This window comes from Podarcis pityusensis (genome assembly GCF_964106645.2).
Source record: "Podarcis pityusensis genome assembly, chromosome: 6".
NCBI lineage: Eukaryota > Metazoa > Chordata > Lepidosauria > Squamata > Lacertidae > Podarcis > Podarcis pityusensis.
Genome location: NC_138030.1, coordinates 98072571 through 98098107, shown reverse-complemented (window position 1 = coordinate 98098107; position 25537 = coordinate 98072571). Strand labels below are relative to the sequence as shown.

Here is a 25537-nt window from a genome sequence, read left to right as displayed (position 1 = left end):
ATCAAGATTTTCCGATGTAGCCTTGTCACATGCGTCTCTTGTAAACAGATCAAGTCCAAATGTTCTTCTTTCAATGTATGAAATACTCTCCCCCTTTTTGCCGATGAATTCAGGCCATTAATATTCCAGCTTAAAACTTGAAGTGTCATTTTGTACTTACTCTCCTTCTCCTCCAACAGCCCCAAGAAGTTTGTCTATGTCTGTCGGTGGCGTTGGTTTTGCTTTTTTTTGCAAACTCTTGTCCGGTACGGCAGTATCTTTTCCCAATCCTTTCTGTAGATCTTCTTCGTATGCGCTCAAAAACTTGTTCTTTTCCTCCACTGATCTTATCTTAGTCTTTCTTCCTTTGAAACTAAAGGATAAACCTTGAGGGAATTCCCACCTGAAAAGGATCTTGTTTTTTCTCAACAAGGCCACCAAATCTCCAAAGTCTTGTCTTGGGTCCAAAAGATGTTTTGGTATGTCTTTAAAAATTTCCACTTTTGATTGTACAATTGTCAAGGGTTTCTGGTAATGCAAGCCTAAAATTTTGTCCCTTTCTTCTTTAGATCGAAGGGTAATCAAACAGTCCCTTATTTTAATCTTTCTTCCTCCTTTCCCCAATCTAAAGGCCCTCACAATCTTAAAGTCCTCTTGTTTCAAGTCCAATTTCCAAAATTCCACAAATTCTTGTGTCAAAAAGTCTATCAAGGTGCCTTTCTCCAACTCAGGAACAGCTCTAATTCTTAAATTGGTTTGTTTGTCTTTGAGATCAATCATAGACAACGTTAACTTATGTTCTGCAATCTCTTTCTGTAGGTCTGGTACCTTCTCAGTTTCCAATTGCCCCAATTTAAATTCCACAGCAGCAGTCTTTTCCTGTATAGACTTTGAGTCTTGCAATAATCTCTGAATAGATTCCGTATTGCTGTTTACCTTTTTCTCCAAGTTGTCTAGTGTTTCTGTGTTTAAATCAATTTTTCTATTAGCAATGTCCACTTTCTGGTTCGTTTCTTCCACTCTCCTATTCGTCTCCTCCACCCTTGTACTAAGTTGCTGTAAAGATTCATTAATCTTAGCCAAGGCGTTGGCTAAAATTTCCTCAGACATTCCACTAGACTTAGATTGTGTTGCTGATGCAGGCAGGCCAGCAGATGATTGCCTTCGGTGTACCCAAGGTTTCCCAGATCTCAAGACTGACGGGTCTTGAGATTTCTGGCCATCTGCCATAACAAAGTGAAGGTCAAATTCTTTTCCCACGTATGCTGTTCCTGTTTACAAGTGGAAAATTCCTTTACTGTAATTTCAGGGAGTCCCACTAGGTGGACACTGTTACCACCAAACCAGTTACTGTCCTTCTAAAATGACAGGAAAGAGAAACTAAGTAGAAAAACAAAGAAGGAGGATCCACAATGTATCTTTCCAGTTATTTTCCCCAGCGAAATTGGCCACAATATATCTTCCTTACAGCCAACAGGTAGCACTGACAGCTTTTGACAGCTGAGACGTCTCGCTGGCAGATTGCTCTTTAAATCTTTAAACAGTCCGGTAGAAACAAACAAAACCTTTTCCTTTAACCCTCCGAAGGGTAGATTCCGCCAAAGTTCTCAGGTCAGAAGAAAACACTTATTTCAAATCAATTTTCCCACGTTTAGCTCAAAGTCTCTATGCTTTATTCTGGATACAATGCGGGGAAGCGGACTTCCTGTTTGCACTTCCCACCGCGGTAGCCAATTTTAACGTTGTTTTACTGCTAAAACCTTTCCGCTTTTAATCCAATTAGTCCAATCAATCCAATTAAAGCTCTTTTAATCCAATTCCTCTACTCACGATTGAAATTTCAGTCCAAATGTTCCAGGAATAAGTCAGCGCTCTCCAGCAACGGCAACACGGCTTCGCTCAGTGAAAGCAGCGATCCGCTCACAGCACCGCGCTTCTCCCCCGCTCCGCTCCGAAGCCTCAAAAAAAGGCTTCCTTACGGGTTGGGGGGGCGCTCCAAGGTGCCCGCCGAGCCTCCACGTTCGCAGGCTTCCGCGCCTGCGATTTCTGAGGGTCCCCGCTTCGCCGCAGCGCACAGGACCCGATTTTCACTGAGCTATCCCCTCCGAGATCAGAGGAGATCGGCCATTTGCTGCTGGCGCTAACTGGAAGTCTGTTTGAATGTATTTTTAATCTCTTGTTGGAAGCTGCCCAGAGCAGCTGGGGAAACCCAGCCAGATGGGCGGGGTATAAATAATAATAATAATAATAATAATAATCACCACCACCACCACAGAGGACAATTTAAGGATAATAGACATAACAGCTAAAAATAATGCACTACAATATGTGGCTGCTCCTAGACTGGCTCCCTCTTTGTTGTCCTTCTGCTGGCATGTGACCACCTTGTTCCATCAGACTTTGGGAACTGACTGCTTTCAATGAAAGGGCTGCTGCTGTGCTGCTCTTATTGGAATAACTTATTTTTAAGAGCTATATTATATTTATATATGTATTTATATAGTTTATAGAATTGCATCCTTGACTATTAGCCATGCTGTCTGAAGCTGTGGGATCCAACATCACCTGAGGTTCCCTATCCCTGGTTTAGATTATGCATGCCCCTTGCTTCATATGTTAATTAGGCACCAGGCAAAAACATTCCTCCTCTTCCAGGCTAATTAAACAAACGGTGGCCTTTTAAAATGTAGAGGGCAGTATGGGTTTTTTTTGTTATTATGCTATATATTTTTGTGCTATATATTTTTTGTATATTTTAAATTGTAAATGACCCTATGATTTTCATGAAGGGTGGTATAGGAATAATAATAATAATAATAATAATAATAATAATAATAATACCATTTTAATATTTTAATTTGTTGTTGATCTTTAGTCTTTGCACTGCTTACATATTTTGAAAATATTATACAGTTTAGAAATGCTTTTTAAATAATAATAATAATTATAATATTAAATAGCTATTTTGAGAATTCACCTAGCCAACACTGTCAGTAGAAGCCTTTCCTTTTGCTTGCACAACGGCTTTCCCCGCTCCGACCGCCATGTGCCCCTGCAATTGGCTTGAGGTTGGGAGAAGTCCCAGAGCAGCATGTGGCAGGGAGCAAGCCTCTCTCTGACAAGCTGAAATGCTTCTGCCGATGGAACGACTGGAAGACCATGACACTGACTTCCACCCTGTGTGTTTTTGTATCTTTCAGGGTTTTCAGCCAACATCCAACTATCAACGATGAGCTTCCAAACTGCATCATTTCAGGGAAGGTGCTGGTGAAACCAAACATCTGTGAATTTACTGAAACTGCTGTTGTCTTTGAAGATGGCTCTAAGGAAGATGATATCGATTTTGTTGTCTTTGCCACAGGATACAGTTTCTCTTTTCCCTTCCTGGGAAACTCTGTGAGAGTCATTGAGAACCAGACCGCCCTGTATAAATTTGTCTTCCCCCCACACTTGGAGCAGCCTACTCTAGCAATCATTGGCCTTGTGCAACCCCTGGGTGCCATCATGCCCATTTCAGAGCTGCAGGCTCGCTGGGCAGTCCGTGTGTTTAAGGGTAAGAGCTTTCAAACTGCTCCATTTCATGCTGCTGGTGATCTCAGGAATCCTGTGTTTGAAGGAATGAGCTATACTGGCAAATTTGGAAAGTCTGGATATGGCAGGTGTTAATTTCATGGCACCAGGTCTATTTACTGTCACTTGACCTTGCTGAATGATGAGGGAGTAGTATCTCTTCACGGGAGCTGACCATGGAGCCACCTCCTTTATTTGAGCTTCCCTCCGTGACATTTCGGGGGACAGATTTGAGGGCACTGCTATGGGGTGCTGCCTGGCCCAGAGAGGCTCCTAGGGGCCAGAGGTTTGGAGAGAGGGGTGGCGGAGCTTGCTGCCACCTTAACTTTATGCAATAACTGAGAGTTTTTTATTTTCTTTTATGTCCTTAAAATGAAGGGGCTCCAACAGCTCATTTAAAAATAAGAAAGCAAAGCAACCCTCTTGCCTCCTTGAAGCAATGTGTCAACAATCTCTTTAAGAGGTTTTCCAGAAAGCTTTCGGAAAAGGGAAGTCTTCCTTCCCCCTGCATGGTAATAATGGGTGTGGGTGTGTGATATTTGACACTTTTTCTTTCTGATGAGTGAAAGGAAAAATACTCATTCTCTCCCACCTGCTTTATTACCAGGATGCTAAGTGGGGCTGGAAGGGGGGAGAGAAATTGGGGTGGGAAGGTAACATTTTCTTGGGGACCCTGAAACCTAGCAGCATTCCAACTCCCCTTATCTATCTGAAAGCTCAGAAATATCAGCTTTAGTTATGCACACAGGGAATCTAGGCTGATACTTCTCAAATGAAAAGAGAATTCCTGCTGACTAGGATGGAGCAATTCTGGTTTGTTGCAGGAGACCTCAGGACTTTCCAGAAAGGCCTCTTGCCTCCCTTGATTACATTTTCCAGCTGCCTTTATCCAGGTCCTCAAAACGTTGCCTCTTCCCTTTTGCCTCTCTTTTCTAGGACTTGCTAAGATACCATCAATAAGTGGGATGATGTCGGATATCACCAGGACGTCAGCAGCAATGGCTAAACGGTAAATGACAGGCTTAGCTTGAATGGTTACCAGGTAGGCTAGTCTTGTAGTGTTGCCACTTCCTACAACTGCACTTATTGCTGAGGTGCCTCAAGGTGGGAGTTCACTCTTGAATTGGAGCTACTCATGCATGCATGTTTTTGGGTGGGTGGTTGTGGGTTTTTTTTGGGGGGGGGGGTGTTTTTTTGCATTATCTGCATGATATTGTTGTCATAAAAATGTCAGCCTGTAGTTTTTATTCATTTAATCGAGCCTACCCATTCTGTGGAAGATCCAGTAAGTAAAACGAGCCCAGTATATAACTCTGGTCACTGCTGGTGTGGGGGCTTGCTAGTATATTCTTATGCTGGGGCTGGGGCTGGGGGACTGGCTTGGTGGTGGTTTTGTGGCTAGCTTTCATCTCCCTACTTCCATTTACTTTTCATCTGAGCGTTTTGTTTCCGGTGGCCCAAACAATATTGTGTTTATTTCCATGGATTGCTGCTTGCATAAGGCTTCTTTGAATTTGAACTCAGTTCAGAGGAGATTCTAACTGCAGTACATACCAAAATAATAACAGAGATATTTAGACTGCTTTGCTGCCCTTGTGGACAAGACCTCAGTATTAATTAAAAATGAAATTCATTAAGTGGGCCTACCCTGCCCCAGCACATTTGGCCTATTGTGAAATATGATAACTAAGGGCTCGTAGCTACGTACGACGCATGCGACGCTGCACACGCACTGTGCAGCAAACTTAGCAGTTTGCTGCCGGCGCCAGGATCCTCGTCTCGTGGCTGCAGCCACGAACGGAGGATCCTCCAAAGGCGGCTGCGGTGGCTTCTCATGCCACCACCAGCCCCCGCAATGTGACTTCTTGTCACCCTCGCAGGCATGGAACCCAGGGCGTACTGGCCCTCCCCCCGTTGCGACGCCACTGGGTGTAGATTCTGTACTAAGCCAAAGCCCTGAGAGGGTTATAGTGACCCATGACAAGGACTCCAGTTTCTGCTCTGAAACGTTGCTATCATAGTCATCTGTTTATTTGTAGGCCACAAAACTGTGTCCAAACTATCTTACGACATATGAACAATAATATAATTAAAAATACATATTAAGAGCAATTGAAAACAATCATCCTATCAATAAAGGCAGAACATAAATGCATGTCCTACTAGGTAACAATACAAATAAGCTAACCTATTTTAACAGCTTAAAACTAAGTAGGAGAACAATACTCAACATAAAAAATGGCAGTATATACCCCTGGGAGAGGGGGAATCATTATTTCTGCAGAAGCTCGCTACAATTAACTGGCATGCATTGGATGGTAGAGCCTTGTAGCAACCTTCCTTCCCAGCTCTCACCTGGGCCTCCTATGCTCAGAGCTCATGTCATTCTCAAGGTGAAGACCTTCCCACCTCCTACCCATTCTCTTGTACCTGCCTCCAGGGTAACTGCAATGCTCTCTACAAAGGCCTTCCTTTGAAGAGCATCTCAAAGCTAGTGCAGACCATGGCTGCTTGCTCACTGTATGGGGCAGCAAGAAACAACCACCACACTATCCTTAATCTTGGGGCACTGCAGTGGCTGCCTGTGAGCTACTGGGCCCAATTCAAGGTGGGAGTACTAGGATGCAAAGCCCTAAATCACTTGGGAGCCAAGCAGCTTCCATCCTGAAGTTGGTGATTTGGGGGAAAGGCCCTACGCCTGGTCTTGCCCAGGAGCACCTGAGGTGAAAGAGGAATGTGCCACTCCCTGCCCCCTAACCACTTCTGCTGGGATGCGGGTTAGGACAGTCTCAGAAGCAGCATGCTGGCTATCAAACTCCCTCATCCAAGTTTGGGGCGGATAGTTTTATCACTTTTTTATACTGTTGGTTTTAACTGCTGCTTGTAATATTGTTTTGAATCGGTTTATGTAATTTTATTGTTGTGAGCCACCCTGGGCTCCCCATGGGGAGGAAGGGTGGGTTATAAATGTGACTGATTGAATGAATAGCAAAGTAAACTATATTTGTCTCTTCCCCCTTCCATGCCAGGTATGTGAAGAGCCAACGCCACACCATCCAAGTGGACTATATTGAGTACATGGATGAATTGGCTTGTCTGGTGGGGGTCAAGCCCAGTGTATGGCCTCTGTTTCTTTCTGACCCCAAACTGGCCTGGGAGCTTTTGTTTGGGCCATGCACACCCTATCAGTACCGCCTCGAAGGACCAGGGAAATGGGATGGAGCCAGGAAAGCCATCTTGACGCAACACAACCGGATCCTGAAACCCTTGAGAACAAGGCCTGTTGACAATTCAAGCAGCAACACCTTCGTGCCCCTGTGGATCAAGCTGGTTGGCCTTGTGGCTCTCTTGGCTGCAATTTTTGCTTATTTTTAAATGCTGAAGAACAACATTGTTTAATAGAAAGAGGAATTGGCTGAAACTGATCATAAATCCCTCAAAACAAATAAATCCTGAGGATCTGATAGCTTCACTAATGAAATTTATAAATGTTTCAAAGATACTTCAATCCCTATTTTGGACAGACCTTTCAATGGAATTTTAGACGGTAACCTCCTCCCCCCGACACCTGCAAACTCTCCTGGATTGCAGTTATTCCCAAATATTTTAAAAACATTTTTAAGGAACCCTATTGTCCAATTGCTCTTCTTAATCACAAGTATAAAACCTAATTTCACAAAACATTTTAATACTATAATTAAATTAATTCATGTGGACCAATCAGGTTTTGTGCCAAACATACAATTATATGTATATTAAATGTTATTCAAATTTGTCAGTCAATTCAATTATACCTTACCTTTTTATCCCTCAATATTTTTAAAGTGTGGGTTGTAATTTTGTTAAAAAATAAATTGATTGCAACCCTAAATAAGATTTACAGCCCTTCAGAAGCAGAATCAATGCTTCACAGAATCATAGAGCTGGAAGGAAGGGACCTCAAAGACGATCTTGTTTAACATCCTGCTGATGTAGGAAAATGCACAACTACATTTTCCTTTGAACTTTATAATTCAGGGCATGAAAAAAGATTGCTAAAAGACAACCTAGAGTCAATATGTAACTTGGAAATCTTCTGGCAATTGAACTTCATTCTGAATTAGGGTGGCTGTAAACAGCCAGATGAAAAAGTCAGGCAGTGCAGAGTAAATTAATCCGAATCCTACTGCGCCTTCCACCAGGTACGAGCGGAAGCAGGATTAAAGCCAACAGTGTTATATCCAGAGGACTATGTTTTCCTTCCACATAGTAAATGATCTGGTCAAGCTCTGTGTAGATCAGCTCAGAGTGCCCTCCAAAGATACATGGGTGGCCAGCAGTAATCCATTGCTGTGGAAATTTAGTTTTGATCCCACAGCTCCTTTAGTAGCCAATATGCAGTCTAGCCAAGGAAACATCCAAGAGCACCTGCAGGAATTACTTGCAGGACTGGGCCCACATCAAAACCCAGTTCAGTCTAGAGAAATACTTGCCTGTGGTTACTTCCCCCTTCTTTTGTAGGGAATTTCTAGGTTTCAGGCAATGAAAGCCAACTTTCTGGATGAGCATTAGAAGTAAAGTCCTAGAGAACAGTGCTTTTGCATCTGTGGATGCCAGGTAAGAGAGGACATTATATACTCTATGCTATATTGCAAGTAATATGAAATTCCAAGGACAAAATGTTTATTATTATTAAAGCCGATCACCAACCTCAGTGACATTGAATAAATTAAACATCTGTTTTCTAGCCTGGCTTAGCCTTCTAAGTTTGTGGTAAAAGGCTCCCAACTCGAGAATGCCTAGGACTCTGGCCTCGCAACCCGAGATACGGTTTTACATATTATTGTACGTGTTTTATTACATGTGTTTGATCGTGCTGTTCTTTGCTTGCTTGCTAAAACCTGTTTGCTTTTTATTTGCCTTTTGGCTATAACCTGTCTTTGGCTGACCAATAAATGTTAACAGTGCATATTGAAAGAGTGGCTTAAAGCCCAAAGGGTTCTGCAAGCGGCTGAACGGAGGGAAGCAGCAGGTGAATGCGGGCGCACGAAGGAACAGAAACGTCCAGCAGGGACCTTTCTGCATCCCGGGGAAAGAGGCGCAGAGGAGCAGCAGCAGCAGCAGCAGCAGCAGCGGCCGAGTCGCCTCTCCGGCTCGAGCAGGGCGGGGCCGCTCCTCCTCTCGCCGCCTCCCCGAGCCCCGTCCCTCGCCGGAGCCGCTCGCCGGGGCCTCGGCTCTCTCTTGCGAGGGCTGGCAGTGGGGCCGCCCAGTTTCCCTTGTCGCTTCCTCACACCTCCTCCGGACTTTCTCACTCTCCTCAACTCCTTAATCTTCCTTCTTCTCACCCGCCCCCGTTTTCTCCCGGCGGCAGAAGCAGCGGCGCAATGAGGACCAGCGCCTTGAGGGGCTTCCTACGGCTGGCGCAGCTTTCCGGCTCCCCTCGGGCCTCTCCCGCTCGGCCTCCGTCCCAGAGGCCCATCCTGGCCGGCACAGCCCTCCTGCCCGCCGGGGCGCGCGCGCGCGGAAGGCGAGGCGGGCCTCCTCGGGAGGAGAAAGCAGCCCGCCGGAGGCTCCCTCCCTCCCGTGGGGCCCCGGCGCGGGCGCATGCGCTCCTCGGGCGCCGCCATTTTGACGGGGGCCCGCCGGGCCGGGGAGAGGGCGCCAGGGGCGCCGGAGAGGAGGCCCTGGGCGAAGGGCGGCGGCAGCAGCAGCGGCCGCCTCCTCCTCCTCCTCCTGCCCGCGGGACCCCCTTCGCCCCCCGGCCATGGGCAACACGGCGAGCGAGCGCGGGTCCGGAGAGCGTCCGGGCAGCAAGGCGCCCCGCTCGGAGGGCTCCGGGGTGGCTCCGCCGGCCAAGGAGCCCCCTCCCCACAAGATCATGGTGGGCAGCAGCGACGACCCCGCCCTCTTCAGCGCCCCCGACGCCAAGGTAGCCCTCGAGGACCCGCGGGGGGGGGGCGAGGAGGCGTCTTGCCTTCTGCCCCCCCCCCGACTAGAGACCCGGCTGGGGAGCGTGTGGAGCGCGGGGGGGGGGGTTCCAGCTGCTCCGAGGGAGGCCTCACGGGGGACCCCGCCATAGTGCCCCCCCCAGCTGAATCCAAAGGGCCGCCTCCCGGGGGCTGGAGGGGTCGGGCTTCAGAGCGCCCTGGGCGCTGGGGGAGAGCTAGATGCAGCTCTTGTTTTCCTCCTGCAGCTTCCCGGGGATAAAGGTTTTGTGTCTTGGCACCATGACTTGGACGAGTCCATCAAGCCAGCCCAGCAGGCTCGTCCCACCGTCATACGATGGACGGAGGGAGGGAAGGAAGTCTTCATCTCTGGATCCTTCAACAACTGGAGTGCCAAGATCCCTCTCATTAAAAGGTGCCTTGGCGGAAATGCTGCTCTGCCTGTGTGTCGGGGAGGAGAGGTTGTTACACAGAGCAAACACCGGCCAGAAGAGCAATGGGGGTCTGGGAATGAAAGGCTGTCGGGGACTGCTTACATACATCCATGCGCATCATGGGATTGTTAGGGCTTGATGGCTCAGCCGGTGCAAAGCATTGTGCTCTGCTGCGATGGATGCTCTGAAGGCCTGACTTTGGTGTGTGATGGCCCCGTGTCGTACATGGCATATTGCAAAGGTTCGAAATGCTTCACATAAAACGTATCATTAATCCTGGCAGGGTAGGGCAGTAGCATCTTGATTTTGTAAAGGAAACAATGATTGAGAAGAAGATGTAGTCAGATGTAGCCTCCCCAGGAACACAGGGGGACTCTCTCTCACTTTAAGCCTACTTCAACATGCCCTTTTTTGAAAACTGAAGAAGCTGGTTTTTAAAAAATGGAACTGAGATCTACACCACCTCTTTAGTTTATGAATCCTGCTTTTAACCTAAACAGGGCATAGACTGAGCTTGAACTGAAGATGAAGTCTATATTTTGTTTAGGAGCAGATTCGTCCACTATCTAGGCCAGGGGGCCCCAAATTTTAAAACAGGGGGCCGGTTCACTTTCCCTCAGACACTGTTGGGGGCCGGACTATAATTTGAAAAAAATGTGAATGAATTCCAATGCACACTGCACATATTTTATTTGTAGTGCACAAAAACAGGAAAAACAATACAATATTTAAAATGAATGATTTTAATCAACATAAACTTATAAGTATTTCAATTGGGAAGTATTGCTAATGCTCGTCCCTACAACCCAGCCTACGCAGGGATCTCCCTAACCCCCATGGCCCAGTCTACATGCAGGCCTTCCATGCCCCCATCCCCACAACCCAGTTTATACATGTCTCCCTAACCCCCTTCCCCACAACCCAGCCTATGCATGTGCTTCTCTAACCTTCCCTAATCCTTAAGCCCCATCCTCACGACCCAACTTGCCCGTGTTTCTCCCTAACCCCCCCCATCTTGCACGCCTGTCCTCCAACACCAAATCCCCACATGCCAGCTTGCCTGCGTGTCACCTGTCCCCACGACTCCCTACTCACTGCGGGGGCAACTCCTCTGGCACATCACAAACTCGCGGCATTGCAGGTGCGCCAGATCAGGGGATTGCAGTCAGTACTGGGTCCAGGGGGGGCGAGGTGGGTACCCTAGGAGGCGAGGGCGTGGTGCGCTGCATCGCCAGCAAGGCCCTCATGCGGGCCAGGCCCTGCTCGCTTTGTCCACCCCGGAAGGGATGTGGCGCTGACCTGGGCCTGCTCCCTTCGTCTCCGATTTTCTCGCAGAGTACTCCTGGGCAGTGTTCTGAATACTTTGTCAGCATTTGGCTTAGGGTTAGGCCTTTCTCCCCTCCTTCCTCGCTTCTCAGGCGCCTCAGACCCTGGTAGAGACACTGTTCCCCCTCAAGGCTGCCCTCTCAGCCTCTGCGCCCCACAGTGGGCGGCGGCTCAGGCAGGCAGGCAGGAGTGGCTGCCAACTATGCACCGCAGGCCTCTGGGGCGGGGAGGTGGACGGGGAGATGCCTGGGTGGTGCGTGAGGAGGCTGCGATTGGGAGACGGGGTCTGCGGCCCGTGGACCTTAGTTTGGGGATGCCTGATCTAGGCATTGTGGGCTTGGTAAAACGTACAACTGTAGTCCTTTCCAAACTTGAGTGCAATCTGTGTGTCTGGTCAAGGTTTACTACAACCACTCTAGGCTTCCCTGCTAGAGTAGAGCTGCCAGCTAGAACTCTTTGCTTTCTAGAAGATTTCCTCTCATGGGCATTCAGCTCCTGAACTGAAAGCTACAGTTAAAGGATTACCCTTGTGAGATTTAGGTTCTGGCATGCAACACCCTGTGCTGCTGTTTCAGCTTCAGGTGATGATTAATTAAATGCTAATTAGTGGGTGGAACTAACCTTTCCTCACAGGTGCTTAACTTTAACTTCTTTTACTTGGATCTATTTACTGCAACTGAGACGCTTCCCCAGCTGTCACAGGTTGTAAGAGCACCAAGATAATGGCAGGACAGGCTGTTCTCATTTAAGCCTCCCTCCCTCCCTTCCCCTAAAAGGGAAGGCAAGGGATTTCTAATAAATTCCAGACCTGACAGTAATTTGGAAATTTTACTGGTCTATTTCATACAATATTGTACAGAGAACAAGACTCAAGAGAAAGCTGGCATACATTGGAGGTCCCTTGAACTTGATGGGTAAAGCGTGCAGAGGGATGAACCACAGTGCCAACCGCTCACCTTAAAAACCACTCTGAAAGAATGAGGACATAAGGTTTCTCTAAAGCAACATTAAAACAGTAAAGACCACGGGGTTGCTTTGAAATAGGAGTTTAAATGTGATTAAAAAGTTTTAATGTGGCACTGAAAAACTATAAAGAAGGCACCATGTGAGCTCTGGAAAGGCTGTTCCCTAACGGGCTCCATCATTGAGTAGGCCATCTCCTTTGTGACCATCTCCTCTTTTCACTTGACAGCAGGATACACAATTGGGCCCCCAAAGGGGATCTTAAGATTCAGGGAGCTCTGTGTGGTGGCTCTGTGTTCTTCCAGGTAACCCAGTCTCGTGCCAGTATTGCTGTGGCATTTGACAGTACATGACAATTGCAGCTTTAGTACTTTGCTGTTCTTTTCAGGGCTCCCTGTAAATTCTGGCACAATGTAGCTCACTTATACTTTGAGTAGTTTGATTAGTTTTCTAAGTTGTCCGTTTGGTTTTTTTTGCAAGCTTTTGGGGGGCTTCTAATAGATTTTATTTCTCCATTTTTGAAAGTAATGCGTAATGTGTTTTATATTGACTATTTTTATTTCTGTTGTGTTTTTTAAAAGATTATGTATGCCGCCTGGAGCTTTATGGTTATGGGGCAGGATAGAACCATAGTTGATACATGAGTGGGCAGATGGTGCTGTGAGTGGATGGATGAGGCTCTAAGCTGTTGCCTCTCACTGTGGATAATTGCTCCCTCTCCTTTTAGCCACAATGACTTTGTCGCTATTCTGGACCTTCCTGAAGGGGAGCACCAGTACAAGTTCTTTGTGGATGGCCAGTGGGTTCATGATCCCTCCGAGGTAACTCCTTTTCTTCCATGTGTCTGTGTCATATTGCTGAGAGGTCCTGCACACACACCCCCGTACATTTTCAGGTGGGCTGGGCTTGACCTTGTTGCCTGCCCTGTCAGCTTAGTTCTCTGAGCCAGGGTCACATGCTGCAGGTTACATCCCTGGGTTAACTATCAGTGCACTCTGTAGCTTCTGATAGTTAGAAGAGGCAAGCAGGACCTTCTGGCTAAAATTGCCCATGACAAGGCCCCTGGCTTTCCTTCCAGTTTTGCTGGATTATTTTGACTGCTTCTATGATTTCTTCTCTTTTTCTTTTTTCAGGGTAGAATCCCTGGCACTTAGCTGTGCTTCTAAATTTGTGTACTGCTCCCCTAGTACATATTCTGACTGGCTTTTCGATGTAGTTTGTAGGTTTTAATTGAATAGTGAGACCTTGTGTTCTGCATTGCTTATATGTTACATCTACCACTACTGAGGATTTTTAAGTCTTCCTTTTTTGTAGCTGTGTTTAACCTCCTCTACACAGTTCTCCTTGCTTCACCTGGGATGTGACTTTGTTCTCTGCATATATATGTTGGGAAGGGTGGGGATTTGACCTGCGGCTGTGGCATGCACCTCTGTCTTGTTTTTCAGCCAGTGGTCACCAGTCAGATGGGGACAATTAACAATCTGATTCATGTCAGGAAGTCTGACTTCGAAGTGTTTGATGCTTTAAAGGTGGACTCCCTAGAAAGTTCAGAGACTTCCTGTCGAGGTGACTTTCTTGTGCTGTTGGTGTCAACATCCAAAATGATGGTGTTTCCTGGTTTCCTTTCTCATACTATCTTTATTTTTAATAGACCTTTCTGGCTCCCCTCCTGGAATATATGGCCAAGAAATGTATGTTTATCGACCTGAGGAGCGTTTCAAGTCCCCGCCCATTCTTCCTCCCCATCTCCTCCAAGTCATCCTTAACAAGGATACTAACATTTCGGTGAGTACCAATCCGAAGGCAGTATACAGCAAGACCTTTATAGAGGGCTCCATTGTGGGAGGTGCAGCCTTACTCTAAAGTGAGCTGTGGTTCCCAGAGTGTCTGGAGCAGGACAGGTCACACCTACCTGCTATGGGGTGTGCCCACATTGATTGGCCTCATGCGGCTAAAATTTAAGGTACATGTAAGCACCCAGTGACAGAATTAGAAATGGCTGCAAGGTGAAAAGTGACATTTCCTTCTGTTTCAGTGTGACCCAGCCCTCTTGCCTGAGCCAAACCATGTGATGCTGAACCATCTCTATGCCCTGTCAATTAAGGTAAGGCCAGGACCAGGCAGCCTGCAGTGCTTCTTCCTCTTCTTGCTCCTCCTCCTCAGAGCTTGAGGGCAATGTACTGAGTGTTCTCTCTCTTCTCTCTCATTCCTGCCATGCACGGCACCATCTTGCTAACTGCTTTACCTCCTTGCCCAGTTGTGGGTTTTAACAGTTTAGAATTCAGGGTAAGATAGCTGTGATTGAGGGAGCTGTTCAGAAAAAAAAGCATTCTTGGGGAGAAGCTGAAATGAGAGACTAAACCACTGAGCCTCTTAGGCCTGCCAATCGGAAGGTTGATGGTTTGAATCTGTGTGATGGGGTGAGCTCCTGTTGCTCTGTCCCAGTTTCTGCCAACCTAGCAGTTCGAAAGCACACCAGTTCAAGTAGATAAATAGGTACCACTGCGGCGGGAAGGTAAATGGCGTTTCTGTGCGCTCTGTTTTCTGTCACAGTGTTCCGTTGTACCAGAAGCAGTTTAATCATGCTGGCCACTTGACCCTGAAAGCTGTCTGTGGACAAGCTCCCTCGGCTTGAAAAGGGAGATGAGTGCCACACCCCATTGTCGCCTTTGACTGGACTTGACCGTCTAGGGGTCCTTTACCTTTACCTGAAATGGAAAGCACTTCTTATGTCTGAGGCTGCCTATATCTTGTCTGCTGTTCTGCTCCAAGTGTCTCTTTTCAAATATCCCACTTTCTTCCAGCTCTTCTCAATGAGGATGAGAGCAGCCCATTTTACACTTTGAGTCTGCAAGTATTTTACTTTGGAAGAAAATTAAGGATGGGGAAAGAGGAAGGGTGAAAGTGCGTAAAAACCCTCTAAGCACAAAACTTTCTGCTCTAATATCTTCATTCTCTTAACCCCTGCTCAGAACTTCCCCCACCAGCCCTCTGTAAGCAGTTAGTGAGGGGTAGCCAATACCTGGTGCTCTCCAGATGTTTGGGACTACAGTTCCCATCATCTTTGATGATTGTCCATATTGGCTGGAGCTGATAGGATTTGCAGTCCAAAACATGTAGTGGAGAGCACCATGCCATGGTATTCTAGAACCCTTTAAATCCTCCTCTCTCCTTCCCTCCCAGGATGGTGTCATGGTGCTCAGTGCCACTCATCGCTACAAGAAGAAATACGTCACGACTCTCCTCTACAAGCCCATCTGAGTTGGGTCTGTCCTTGTCTCCATGGGAGCACAGGCCGCTGCTTTGTCTGCGCACATCGGAATAGAAGCAGACACAAGAGCGGGCAGTCGGCTTCTGGGCTCTTCATCAGAGGCTACTGCTCTGCATGAGATCAGTCTCTATTGGCTTTGCAGGCTGATCAAGAGCTTTCTTCCTTGATGGCTGTTTGTGACATACAAGTTGCACCTCTTTGTAGCATAAGGATATTACCAAATTTGGGGGGTGCATTATCTTCTTTAGACTTATCAACCATGGGGGTGAAATGGCTTCCTCCTGGGGAATGTGAAGAAGCACTGAGCCTTCCTTTCTTGCTAACCTATCCTGGACAGCCTTTTGTAATCCCCCAGGCGTTTTCTAGGAGTAGAACAGTGTTAAGGTAGAGATCGGCTGCTCCTTATTTTACCTGGCCCTGGGAGAATTATACATTTCCTGCTCCCTTTATGTTCCAGTCATTGTTGGTTAACATAGGGCCTTTGCCAAGGGATGCTACAATGGGGGGACCAGGACCCAGAGGATAGGTCTAGCTAGCACATGGTTACAAATCATGATGACTAGATAGAACCTCCACACTTACAAGGAGTGAGCTACTGAATCTCCGTTCCTATCAAGTGCTGCCTGTCCATTTCCTGACAGCATCTTGTTGACCATGGTCGGAAGAAGTGTGTTGGACTACACAGACCTCTGGTCTAATGGGGCAGGGCAGTTCTTACATGCTTAACACCTACCGCTGCAGGCCTTTTATAGCCACATTCAAAATTGCAGAGTTGCTTCAGTGTGGTGCCATCTTAAACCATAAGGTGCTTGTCCTTTCCTGTGGAATCACACTGTTCTGGAGCAGTATTTTCAGTGTTGGACACTCCTGGGAAGGGCCCTTGAGTCACTCCTCATCAGAATGTTTTTATTATCCAAGAAAAGAATCGGCTGTGGTCTGCAGACATATGCAAACAAATACTGTGCAGCAGGAAGTAGCTGCAATGCTAGGTGTGGAAGGTAATTGACGCTGGGAATGTGGAGCTGCCTTGCAGTCTCACACCAAAGGTCCATTTTGCCCAGCCAGCTGGAAGCTAATAAAGAGAGCAGGTTTATGAAGATTTTCCTCTCTTCTTTATCCCCAGAATCAAAGGCATATTGCATCTGAATGTTGAGGCTGTTTTAAGATGTCTTGGGTAATAGTTACTTAATATTTACATTCATTGGAATTGGCCTTTCCTGCCTATTTCTAGCCCTCAACTGCTGGGGAGAGCCTGGCTACTGCCTTCACACTACACCTGTTTTGGGAAGACCATCAAATCTTACAATGGAACTTGGTGTGACCTGTAGTTGGCCAACTTCCTTTCCCTAACACATTAGCTTAGCGGTCATTTTGACATATATTTATGTGTGTTTTAAGAGTGAATTTTATGTGGGCATGGAAAAAAGTCCTGAGATACCTGACATTTCTCTGGCGGCTAGCACATCTCTTAGGATCTTGAGAATCACAGTTCTGACTTACTGTTGTCTTAAACATTTTCTAGCCTTCAAAACAGTGGATATTTGGGGGTGGGAAAATGAATGAATTAGATGCTTTAAGAAATATTCTTACCCAGTGCTGCTGTTCTGGGCACATATACGCAAGCAGCGTTAAGTTAGTAGTCACTTGGACCATGCTGTCGGCTCAGATTGTCATGTGGAGAGAAGTGCAGAAATGCAGGAAGAGAATAGAAGAGCTGAGGTGAACTAAGAAGTGGGCTGGTGCTGGCAGCAGCCAGGGAAGGGGCAGGGCTAAAGTGGCAGAGGCTTGGGGGGGCATAAATAGAAAAGGGCCTCTCTATGGCTCTTGCATGGTTTCCATACTGGCAGGTTGCCTGGCAGAGAGGAGCTGAGCACTTTGTGGCTACTTGAGGGATTTGCAAGTTCTCCCTCCCTAGCCTTTAGCTACGTGCTCATACAGCCAAAAGCGTTCAGCGTCAGCCTGGATAGAGGAAAGGGCTGAGTGGTCCATACACCTCCATCCCAGCCTGCTTGAACTGCCTTCACAGGTCCCATCTGTGTCTTGCTTAAGCAGTTAAGTAAGTTTTGCATCAAGAAGGATTTGAGGAGAGACAGCTCCTTTTACATGCAAATACCCTGCCCTGTTGGGTGGTGAGAGGCAGATGATGTCAGCATCTCCAAATAAGGGGGGGGAGAGGTAATGGAGTTTAATATTCAGCCTGATCCTTTTCCTCCTCACAGCAGGAGGTCCTGGCTGGGCATGGGGAGCCACAGGGAGCACCTGCACACGATACTGTTCCTTTTAATGTATTAACAGATACTTGCAATATAGAATGGGTGTGTGGTGCTCTTCCAAGTGTTCCTGTTGATGGCAGCTTGTATGGGGTAAGAGGAACCAGTTTTCCCTTTACCATGAAAAAGTGTCGTCAGAGAGACTTTGGAGGGTCATCCCAGAATCTACATTGACCCCTTTCCCATCAGGGGCATAGTCCAGTTTTAATTTATTGTGTACAGAAACTGAAGATTTTTTTCATTGAAATGTAACTTTAATAAAAAATTATGCATGTTATTAAATGGAAAACAGGCTTGGTGCTGAGTCTCTTGTTGTGGTTCTTATTAGCTTGGACGTGGAGGGGGGGCAATGTCTCATGTTTGCTAGTGTGGTGGAAAAGTGACTAGAAGCAAGCAAAGTCATGGCTTCGTAGATTTATGGCCTTTATAGGGTTTGTGGGGAGCCCCTGAGATCTGGAGACGTTGGCTGTCCAGCTGTGTGTATGCAGCCCCATGCCCCAGCAAACCCACTTATGTGCATCAGTGTAAGTGGCTCCAAAGGCTAAAATTACCCCTCCAAGGATGTGGCTCAAAATTTGCTCCTTTAGAAGGAGCACAACTCCACCCAAAACAGATTGGCGCTGCTCACTGCTTGCCAATAATGCCTCTGCTGTACCTGGGTTGAGTTTTAGCTTCTGGACCCTCAGCAAGTCCATTATCCACCCTAGACACTGCCTTGCCTCTTTCTACTTGGCTTTGGGCGGGGCCTGACAGGCTTCACAAGGGCTGTGGCTGCTGGTCAGGCCTGCCGGGGAGTGGGCCCCAGCCAACAGAACATCTGGGGCAGGTTCCACGGGGGGGGGGGTGGGATGCGCTGGGACACCTGATCTCAGTGATCAACGGTAGGAGTAGGAGTTATGCTAAGATCAGACCATGTCATTACCGAGGAGGCAGGTTTAGTCGTTGTTTGAGGACTATCCCTTCCTCCGGGTCTGGTCTTGACCGGACGGCTCAACCCACATGACCTGAAGGTGCTGCTGTGCAATGCCAGGTCCGTGACTCAAAAAACCACTGCCATCCATGACTTGATCGTGGATGGAGGACTTGACCTGGCATGTGTGACAGAGACTTGGTTGGATGAAGCAGATGGGCCTGTCCTTGCCGCTGCTTGTCCACCAGTTTTCTTGTACACACAGCAACCCAGGTCATATGGGCAGGGAGGGGGGGTTGCAGTGATTTTTAAGAAGTCACTGGTTTACACCGGGCATCATATTGGGAAGACCCAGTTCTCTGTGTGCATGTTCTGGAAGTTGGGCAATAGGGGCAATACAGGATTCCTTTTCATAGAATCATAGAGTTGGAAGAGATCACAAGGGCCATCGAGTCCAACCCCCTGCCAAGCAGGAAACGCCATCAGAGCACTCCTGACATATGGTTGTCAAGCCTCTGCTTAAAGACCTCCAAAGAGACTCCACCACACTCCTTGGCAGCAAATTCCACTGTCGAACAGCTCTTACTGTCAGGAAGTTCTTCCTAATGTTTAGGTGGAATCTTCTTTCTTGTAGTTTGGATCCATTGCTCCGTGTCCGCTTCTCTGGAGCAGCAGAAAACAACCTTTCTCCCTCCTCTATGTGACATCCTTTTATATATGGCTATCATATCACCCCTTAACCTCCTCTTCTCCAGGCTAAACATGCCCAGCTCCCTTAGCCGTTCCTCATAAGGCATCGTTTCCAGGCCTTTGACCATTTTGGTTGCCCTCCTCTGGACACGTTCCAGTCGGTCAGTGTCCTTCTTGAACTGTGGTGCCCAGAACTGGACACAGTACTCCAGGTGAGGTCTGACCAGAGCAGAATACAGTGGCACTATTACTTCCCTTGATCTAGATGCTATACTCCTATTGATGAGGCCCAGAATTGCATTGGCTTTTTTAGCTGCCGCGTCACCCTGTTGGCTCATGTCAAGTTTGTGGTCAACCAAGACTCCTAGATCCTTTTCACATGTACTGCTCTCAAGCCAGGTGTCCCCCATCTTGTATTTGTGCCTCTCCTTTTTTTTGCCCAAGTGCAATACTTTACATTTCTCCCTGTTAAAATTCATCTTATTTGTTTTGGCCCAGTTCTCTAATCTGTCAAGGTCGTTTTGAAGTGTGATCCTGTCCTCTGGGGTGTTAGCCGCCCCTCCCAGTTTGGTGTCATCTGCAAATTTGATCAGGATGCCCTTGAGTCCATCATCCAAGTCGTTGATAAAGATGTTGAATAAGACCGGGCCCAAGACAGAACCCTGTGGCACCCCACTAGTCACTCTTCTCCAGGATGAAGAGGAACCATTGATGAGCACCCTTTGGGTTCGGTCAGTCAGCCAATTACAAATCCACTGAGTGGTAGCATAGTCAAGACCGCATTTTACCAGCTTCTTTACAAGAATATCATGGGGCACCTTGTCAAATGCCTTGCTGAAATCAAGGTAGGCCCTATCCACTGCGTTCCATTCATCAACCAGGCTTGTAATTCTGTCAAAAAACAAGATCAGGTTAGTCTGACATGACTTATTTTTCAGAAATCCATGCTGACTATTGGTGATCACAGCATTCCTTTCTAGGTGCTCACAGACTGTTTGCTTAATGATCTGCTCCAGAATCTTCCCTGGTATTGATGTCAGACTGACTGGGCGGTAATTATTTGGGTCCTCTCTTTCCCCCTTTTTGAAAATAGGGACAACATTTGCCCTCCTCCAGTCTGCCGGGACTTCGCCTGTTCTCCAGGAATTCTCAAAGATGGCTGCCAGTGGTTCTGAGATCACATCTGCCAGTTCTTTTAATACTCTTGGATGCAGTTCATCTGGCCCTGGAGACTTGAATACATCTAAAGTAGCCAAGTATTCTTGTACTATCTCCTTTGTTATTCTGGGCTGTGTTTCCTTTGCTGAATCATTTGCTTCAAATTCTTCAGGTCGGGCATTGTTTTCTTTATCGGAGAAGACTGAGGCAAAGAAGGCATTGAGGAGTTCAGCCCTTTCTGTGTCCCCTGTTTGCATTTCACCATCTTCTCTTCTGAGTGACCCCACTGTTTCTTTGTTCTTCCTTTTGCTACGAACATACCCATAAAAGCCTTTTTTGTTGCTTTTAACCTCTCTAGCAAGCCTGAGTTCATTCTGTGCTTTAGCTTTTCTGACTTTGTGTCTACACGTGCTGGCTATTTGTTTGAATTCCTCTTTGGTGGTTTCCCCCCTTTTCCATTTTTGGTACACATCCTTTTTTAATCTTAACTCAGTTAAAAGTTCTTTAGATAGCCACCCTGGCTTCTTTAGGCACCTTCCATGTTTCCGTCTCATTGGTATTGCCTGACGTTGTGCTTTTACTATCTCCCTCTTAACAAACTCCCAGCCATCATGAACTCCCTTTCCTTTTAGTATTACTGTCCATGGGATCTCACCCAGCACTTCCTTAAGTTTTATGAAGTCGGCTTTCTTAAAGTCAAGAAATTGAGTCCTAGTATGCTTGGCTGCTCCTTTCCTCTGTATAGTAAACTTCAGAAGAGTATGATCACTCGCGCCTAATGATCCTTCCACTTCTACCCCACTAACCAGGTCATCAACATTGGTTAGGACCAGATCTAAAATGGCTGTTCCTCTTGTTGCTTCTCCCACTTTCTGGACAACGAAGTTGTCTGCAAGGCCAGTGAGGAATCTGTTTGACCTTATGCTCTTGGCTGAGTTTGACATCCAACAAATATCCGGGTAATTGAAGTCCCCTATTACTACTATCTCCCTTCCTTTTGCATGCTTGGCCATCTGTTCCAGGAAGGCATCATCTATGTCCTCCGTTTGGCTTGGGGATCTATAGTAAACTCCCACAATGAGGTCACTGTTATTCTTCTCTCCCTTAATTTTGACCCAAATGCTCTCACTTTGGCTTTGAGGTTCTAAATCTTGGATCTCTTCACAGGCATACACATCCCTGACATATAACGCCACTCCTCCTCCTTTCTTGTCTGGTCTGTTTCTCTGAAATAGATTGTATTCCCCCATTATTACATTCCAATCGTGGGACTTATCCCACCAGGTTTCAGTGATGCCTATTATGTCATATTTAGTTTGCAGTACCAAGAGCTCAAGCTCATCTTGTTTATTTCCCATGCTTTGCGCATTAGTGTACAGACATTGAAGTCCTTTAATCATTCCCCCGTGTCTCTTATTTAAGGATTTTTTCCTCCCACCACTAGGTCTGCGTGCTGTTTGCTCCATTTGGTCTATGACATTTGGATGATCATCTTCATCAATTGATAGACTCCTACCTTCAGGAGCACTGTCTCCCTCCCCCACATTAGTCAGTTTAAAGCCCTCCTGATGAGGTTTCTGAGATTTTTGGCAAAAACATTTCTCCCAACCGTTGTGAGGTGCAGCCCATTGCTTGCCAGAAGTCCATCTTCAAGAAACTGCAGTCCGTGATCTAAGAATCCAAACCGTTCCTGTTTACACCATTTGCGAAGCCAGCTGTTCACTTCCACTATTTTTCCCTCTCTCCCTGGGCCACGTCGTTCAACTGGGAGGACAGATGAGATGACAATTTATGCATTTAATTGCTTCAATTTCCTGCCCAGAGCCTCGTAGTCTCTTTTGATCTTCTGGAGGCTGTTACTTGCAGTGTCATTGGTTCCCACATGAACCAAGAGGAAGGGGTATTTGTCAGTGGGTTTTATGATTCCTTGCAGTCGTTCAGTTACATCTTGGATCTTAGCCCCGGGGAGGCAGCACACTTCCCGAGACATCTTGTCAGGCCCACAGATCACTGCTTCTGTTCCCCTCAGTAGGGAATCCCCTATCACCACTACACGCCTCCTCTTAGGTTTGGTCGGGGTTCTTCCGTGAGCTGTCCGTTCCAAGGTCGCCTGCACATTCCCTGAGGACTGACTTTGCTGCTCGTCTTCATATACCTGATCGACTGTAATGAGGGAGAGATCCTCAAATGGAGTCTGCTCTTCGTCTTCCATGCTAGGGGAGAGGACCTCAAAGCGATTGTGTATTTCTAAACAATCAGATACAGATAGGTAGCCGTGTTGGTCAGCCATAGTCAAAATAAAAAAAATCCTTCCAGTAGCACCTTTAAGACCAACTAAGTTAGTTCTTGGTATGAGCTTTCGTGTGCAAGCACACTTCTTCAGATACTTCAGGTATCTGAAGAAGTGTGCTTGCACACGAAAGCTCATACCAAGAACTAACTTAGTTGGTCTTAAAGGTGCTACTGGAAGGATTTTTTTTATTTAAACAATCAGAGCGAACCATGGGCCTCCTACTTCTTTGAGTCACGTTTCTCCAAATATCTGGCTCATGTGTTGGTGAACTAGCTTCCTTCTCAGGGGAGTCCCCTGTCTCCTCCTTGGTGGAGACAGTGTGCTCTGTTGCTTCCAAGAAGAGCTCCAACTCTCTAATTCTTTGGAGCGTAGCTACACGTTCCTCCAGTTGCTGGACTTTGTCTTTTAAGAGGGCAATCAACATGCAATTGCTGCAGGTAAAGCTGCCTGCAACCTTTGGCAAGATGGCAAACATTGCGCAGGAACCGCAGGCGACTGCAGCTGTTCCCTCCCCCTCCATCTTGAGAACGTGTCGTTGGGGGTGGCTACAGCGGTCCTCCATCATAAAAAGCGTGAAGACAGGACAAATAACTCCCCCCCCAAAAAAAACCTAGGTCTCCCCCAACAAACGTTTGAGACTAGCTCCCCTAAATATAAAAGATGGATCAAACTGGTGTACCTGCTCCATGACTGCAGTCATGGGATTGTTGTTTCACATGATGGTGTATGTTTTGACTCCACAGAGTAGAAAGTGACGGAGACGGGATATTTGTGTTACTGTGTTCCGTGAAGTGGGACTATTGTCCTTTGTCCTTTTTCTCTTTGCTGTCTGATGCTAGAGAGAGAGGGAGCCATGCTGGAGTGCTCTGTGTTTATATGCAAATAAAGTAGATTAGCCAAAATTCTGAGTTGCTGAGCTCTGTTACACAAACTGCAAACACTCTGCGGATCCCTAAGTGTGCCGATGTCTGTTGGCATCAGTCGCTGTGATGTTCGGGCAGAAGAAAGCTTTTGACACTCCCGAATGAAAGACCAGGAGGGTGAGAACTTGCCAGTTGGGCATGTGTCTCTGCCAGGGTCCTACTTGAGTGTAGGACGAGCTCCTGACAGTACCAACCTCCCCACTGCACCAAGGGTTCCCTGCCCGAGCTGCTTCAGGTCGTGGCAGATGTTCTCCTGGAGACACCTAGTTTGGTTGTCCTAGGGCAGGGGTCTGCAACCTTTAAGACCAAAAGAGCCACTTGGACCCGTTTCCGAAGAAAAAAAAACTGGGAGCCGCAAAACTCGTCATTATAAAAATAACTTTTTTGTCACTTTTTTATTATTTCTTTGTTTGACCCCTCAGAATTACTCCTCCTCATAGAAATAAATGTTAAATTAACAAGTTACCTTTTTGTGTGTGTGTGTAATTCACTCCCCTTCAAAACAGTGACCAGTGTACATGCCCCTTACAATGTAGCGGGCGGGCGGGAAGGTGACGTCGGGATGGTGCATGACTAACGCACACACCGCCCCCACGCGACGTCACAGCCAGTACAGCGCCCGCCACAGTGGGGAGTGTCGGGGCGCACAATGCACCTCCTCCCCTTGCTAGTATCCGCCCCGGAGCTGCAGCAAAGGTGTAAAAGAGCCACATGCGGCTCCGGAGCCGCGGGTTGCCGACCCCTGTCCTAGGGGATTTTAAAATCCATGCCAACACGACCTTACAAGGGGCTACTTGGGACTTTGTGGAAAGCATGGCCTCCATGGGGCTGTCCCTGAATGAGTTTGGTCCAACTCATAGTCGCGGACATGCCTTAGACCTGGTGTTCACCTCTAGTAACAAGGGTGATCTGACATTAAGTAAAAGTGAAACAAAAGAAGTGCCATGGTCAGATCACTTCCAGGTGCAACTGGACTTCTCCATGACCCTTCCCTTCTGCAGGGAGGTGGGACCAATTTGGATTGTCTGCCCCTGCCACTTAATTGATTCAAATGGTTTCCAGAGAGTGGTAGTGGATGCTTTATCCCATTTTGATGGCCTTTCAACTGATTACCTGGTGGCCTGCTGAACCAGTGCTATTGACTGTCTGGCTCCGAAGCGCCCTCTCTGATTGCATGAAGCCTGGACAGCCCCGTGGTTTTCCCAGAAGCTGAGGGCAATGAAACAATTTTTGGGACTGCTAGAGCGCCGGTGGCGGAAAACTCATTCTGAATCAGATCTGAATCAGATCAGACACGGATTAGAGCTCAACGTCATAGAATCATAGAATAGAATCATAGAGTTGGAAGAGACCACAAGGGCCATCGAGTCCAACCCCCTGCCAAGCAGGAAACACCATCAGAGCACTCCTGACATATGGTTGTCAAGCCTCTGCTTAAAGACCTCCAAAGAAGGAGACTCCACCACACTCCTTGGCAGCAAATTCCACTGTCGAACAGCTCTTACTGTCAGGAAGTTCTTCCTAATGTTTAGGTGGAATCTTCTTTCTTGTCGAGCCTACCAAGTGGTGATAGCAACGGCGAAGAGGCATCTGCAGAAAATAGCAGCAGGAGGCGAAGAGGCATCTGCAGAAAATAGCAGCAGGAGACCTCTATGGCATCTGCAGAAAATAGCAGCAGGAGACTCTTTCAGGTGGTTCGCAATTTAACAGAATCACCTTTGACATCGGGGCCTGGTAAAGACCCCAAGATCTCCTGCAACGATTTTGCAAAGTTTTTTGCAGATAAAGTCTCTCAGATTCGGAAAGAGGTGGATTCCACCGTGGGA

The 25537-nt window shown here is 47.1% G+C and overlaps 2 protein-coding genes across 10 annotated transcripts in view; both read left to right on the top strand.

The window, feature by feature from the left end:
* The window catches only part of FMO5 (flavin containing dimethylaniline monoxygenase 5), a 33480-nt gene extending 24983 nt beyond the window's left edge, over positions 1 to 8497 (top strand). For all 5 annotated transcript variants that reach the window (XM_081012196.1, XM_081012197.1, XM_081012195.1 and 2 more), the window contains exons 7-9: positions 3180 to 3532; positions 4486 to 4558; positions 6579 to 8497. In XM_081012196.1, the coding sequence (XP_080868322.1) occupies positions 3180 to 3532; positions 4486 to 4558; positions 6579 to 6924 (772 nt within the window). In that variant the 3' untranslated portion in view covers positions 6925 to 8497. The remainder of the gene's footprint in view (positions 1 to 3179; positions 3533 to 4485; positions 4559 to 6578) is intronic.
* A 63-nt stretch (positions 8498 to 8560) lies between these two features.
* Positions 8561 to 18036, top strand: PRKAB2 (protein kinase AMP-activated non-catalytic subunit beta 2). Of its 5 annotated transcripts, XM_081012257.1 has the most exons (7): positions 9158 to 9457; positions 9722 to 9888; positions 12924 to 13017; positions 13642 to 13762; positions 13848 to 13981; positions 14232 to 14300; positions 15380 to 18036. In XM_081012257.1, the coding sequence occupies exons 1-7, from the start codon at positions 9293 to 9295 to the stop codon at positions 15455 to 15457; spliced, it is 828 nt and encodes a 275-aa protein (XP_080868383.1). In that variant the 5' UTR covers positions 9158 to 9292; the 3' UTR covers positions 15458 to 18036. The 5 variants fall into 5 exon arrangements, with proteins under 5 accessions (XP_080868379.1, XP_080868380.1, XP_080868381.1 ...); XM_081012253.1 differs by lacking the exon at positions 9722 to 9888 and having other exon boundaries at positions 8561 to 9457; XM_081012254.1 differs by lacking the exons at positions 9722 to 9888; positions 15380 to 18036 and adding an exon at positions 15001 to 15373 and having other exon boundaries at positions 8561 to 9457.
* The last annotated feature ends 7501 nt before the right edge of the window (positions 18037 to 25537 follow it).